The sequence below is a fragment of the Chenopodium album genome, chromosome 24 (genome assembly GCF_948465745.1).
Source record: "Chenopodium album chromosome 24, dcCheAlbu1.1, whole genome shotgun sequence".
In the NCBI taxonomy this organism is placed as follows: domain Eukaryota; kingdom Viridiplantae; phylum Streptophyta; class Magnoliopsida; order Caryophyllales; family Amaranthaceae; genus Chenopodium; species Chenopodium album.
The window spans coordinates 26,345,377-26,349,277 of NC_137857.1; the positions used below are offsets into that span (position 1 = coordinate 26,345,377).

A 3,901-nucleotide genomic window follows, 5' to 3' on the forward strand; every position below is an offset into this window, starting at 1 on the left:
GGCTGCATCCAGCCAAAACGCAGCAAAGAAAGTATGAAACGCAGCTATTACTAAAAGCTTCCACATTCTATTTTTGCTTCAAGTTTCCCGCTAGAACTTTCCAAAATTTTCTCTTTCCTTATTTGGTTTATTTGATTCGATTCTCTCCTCATTCAATTACACATTTGATTGCAATTTTTTCTCTCCTCTTTTTTTACTTCATTCTTCTTCGCTGTATTATTCTTCGCTTTTAATCAAGATTTTCTCCTTCCTCCTCTGTTCTTTACTTAATAATGGAGGCGATCGTTATTCCTGACGAAATCGTCAATGCAGGTTAGTTTTTGTTGTTTATTATTAATTAGGTTATTTATTAATTGATTTCTGATTTTATATTTTATGAATATGATGATTTTCAATTTATTATTGATTAATTGAGTTTGATGACATTGAATTCGATGAATTTGATGAATTTTGCTGAATTTTGTGATTTATTTCATGAATTTTGCTTAATTTTGTGATTATTTCAATTTATTATTGATTTATCGAGTTTTACGACATTGAATTCGATGAATTTCAATTATAATTTTGTGCTGCATTGTTATGATTAATTTTTTGATTTTATAATTAGTGAATTTTGTGTTTTATTTCATGAATTTATTCAAGTTCTATTTAGTGATTGTCATTGATTGAACTACTTCAATTTACAATTGGTATTGATTACTTGAAAAATTTATGAAATCTTGAATCGATTTTTTCGTTATGATTTTTTTTTAATTGAATATGTTTTTGAGTTCGTTGTATGTATAATTAGCATTGTATACGTTTATCATTTATATTTTGAATATGTATATGTTTAATCTGAATATTCCATTCCTATACTATGAACATTAATTCTCTACAAGTGCGAAATGTACAATTTTCCAGACAATGAATTGTTATTTTATTATGTATAGTAATTGTGAACATTTTATTCCATTTTATGAACAACTTTTGTACAGATTATGAACACTTTATTATTTTTATTATTTCAGAAAATACAAATGCTGTTGTGTTTAAGGAAGCTGAAGTATCTGAATTAATATTCAAAGAAGTTGGAAGTGAGCAGGAAGCATTTGATTTGTACAATGATTATGCCTTTAAGATTGGTTTTAGTATAAGGAAGAGCAATGTGCGAACAATTTATAACACTAACATATGGCGAAGAAGGATGTTAGGAGGTATGAGAGGTTGGATTTTCGAACAAATTGTGGTGCGCTTGTTGAGTTCATTATTGATCGTGGTGTATGGATTGTTGTGCAGCATTTAATGGAGCATAATCATCCTATGATTCCAATTGATAAAAGACATTTGCTTAGGTCTCAAAGAAAAGTGAATAAAGAACATTTGAAGGTGATTAGTGTTATGAAGGCTAGTGGTGTTCGGTTTAGTGATTCTCTTCGTGTTATTAGTAAAGAAGTTGGTGGTTCACCAAACCTTGGGTGTACTAAGAAGGATGTATACAATGCTTTGGATGTTGAAAAGTCAAATAGGCTTGATGGTTCGGATTGTAATCAATTGATCAAGTATTTTTCTCAAAGACAAGCCAAGGAAACAGATTTTTATTATGATTTTGAGGTAGATGAAGCTAACTCTCTTACTTGTGTCTTTTGGAGAGATGGAAGGATGAAAAGAGATTATGAATTTTTTGGGGATTTGATGGTTTTTGATACCACTTATAGAACGAATAAGTACGGCATGATATGTGCCCCATTTGTTGGGATGAACCACCATTGTAACAATGTTATGTTTGGCATGGGATTTGTTCTTGATGAAAAAACAGGTAGTTTTATATGGTTGTTTGAATCATTTATGAGATCAATGGGAGGTGGGCGTCATCCAATTACTATAATGACAGATCAAGCACCATCTATTGCTGCAGCTATTCGGGCAATATTCCCAAGTTCTAGGCATCGATTGTGCACATGGCACCTTGGGGAGAACTCAAAAACAAATATTGGAAAATTTAAAGCTATGAAGGGGTTCACAGACATGTTTGATTTTCTGACGAAGTATTGTGAAACTGCTGCATAATTCGAACATTATTGGCCAAGGTACCTTTATATGAACTCTTTTTACATCAAAATGAACTTTGTATATTACCAATTGAATATGTTTTTGGCTATTATTATTTTGTCCACTACTATTAATTTGTCGTTATGAATACTGTATATTATGTAATGAATATGTATGTTTAATGTGTGAACTTATATATTGTGAACTTAAGTATCACTGTTCTACGAGCTTGACTTTACTTACTATTTGAACATATTGTTTTATTTTTTGAACTTAGTTTTGTAATTTATGAACAGATTAAAGTTTGAATCTGTTTTTTGTAATAGGATGATGGATAAGTACGGGTGTCATGATAATGCTTGGTTGAATCATTTGTACTCGATCAAAGAAAGATGGTGTCCAGCTTATTCGAAGGACTATTATTCTGGAGGAGTTTTGAGTTCACAGAGGAGTGAAACTACAAACCGTTCGGTTTCTCATAGGTTGAGGAAAACAGATGGTATGTGTGATTTTTATCAGACTTTTCTTGATGTTGTGGCTGAGTGGAGGAGTAGGGAAAGCAAACAAGACTTTCGGTTTTTGAGAGGTAATCGACACTTGGCGGTTGCTAATGTAAGTCTTCTTATTCATGCTAGAGAGGTGTATACTATTTCGGTGTATATTGTCTTTGAAGATCAATTTGCTAAAGCCATTTCTTGTTGTCAAGAGAGAAAGTTTGAAAATGATGAGACAATTTCTTACTTGGTATGGAGGCCTAACAAGGATATAATTAGGCATGAGGTTATTTTGAACGAATTTACTAGGGTAATCAAATGTACATGTAAGTATTGGAGTGAAATGGGTTTATTGTGTTCACATTCTCTTCGTATTTACAATATCCATTGTGTTCAAAAATTTCCTGAAGAGTACATAGTAAAGAGATGGACCAAAACCGCTATGTGTAGTCATGTGGTTGATGAAGAAACTATAGATGAGAATGTAGTGGCATCTTCTGTTTGGAGGGCTCAAATGACAAGAAAGTTTGTTCAATTGGTGACATCTTGTCAAGATTATGTAGAAGCAAGGGCTGAAATTGAATATACTTTTGATATGCTAAGGGAAAAGGTGGAGAGTGTTAGAGGACCAATACTTTTTGATGATGGAGAAGAGGAGGTTCAAGAGGTTTCTAAAGAAGGTGAGCCTATTCAAAATCCCAAAATAAAAAGAAAAAAGGGTGAGAGAAATGATAGGCCAAAAAGTACTGTTGAAAAAGTTGACAATAAATCCAAGCTAAGGGGTGGAAGAAAAAGGTTGATAAATATAAGGATGAAGTCAAAGCTACTGCTGAAAAGTTTTTCCAGGTATATATGAATATAATTTTAATTTATGTGAATATCAGATTTTAATAAATGAATAGTACTAAAATATCGTTTTTAATTGTGGGTTTTGGATGATGATGGTGATCCTATGATTTATTCACACCCAACAGAACCAGGTTCAAATCTTAATGTCCTTCCAAAACAGAAGAATTTTCAACCATCAACAAACATAATTTTTAAATATTTTTCAATACTTTATCTATATTTTTTTCAATTTATTCAAACCACCCTTGGCTTCTGCCCCAGCGACTTCCTTCCCAGGAAGCCCCTCCCCTGCTATTGTTGAATCAATGATTGATATCGATCCAACAAAAACATCCAGGTCACATTCATCTACTTGTAACCCCTTCTTAGTCAAAGTAATATCTACAACCTCTACCGCCGATTCAAATTCTTGGCTCAAAGGCTTTGCGTTCCACCAGCATTCTCCTCACCAACAGGATTTGTTGCATCCCTAACCACTTCATTGGGCATGTTTGCTTTTCTTGTGGCTTTTGCCCGATCAATACCCA

At 32.7% G+C, this 3,901-nt stretch overlaps 1 protein-coding gene across 1 annotated transcript; it reads left to right on the forward strand.

Annotated features, from left to right (window-relative positions):
• Positions 1-272: 272 nt before the first annotated feature.
• On the forward strand, positions 273-3,381 carry LOC145610704 (protein FAR1-RELATED SEQUENCE 5-like). Its single transcript, XM_081666005.1, has 4 exons — positions 273-312; positions 1,011-1,147; positions 1,279-2,027; positions 2,358-3,381. The coding sequence occupies exons 1-4, from the start codon at positions 273-275 to the stop codon at positions 3,379-3,381; spliced, it is 1,950 nt and encodes a 649-aa protein (XP_081522131.1).
• Positions 3,382-3,901: the final 520 nt, after the last annotated feature.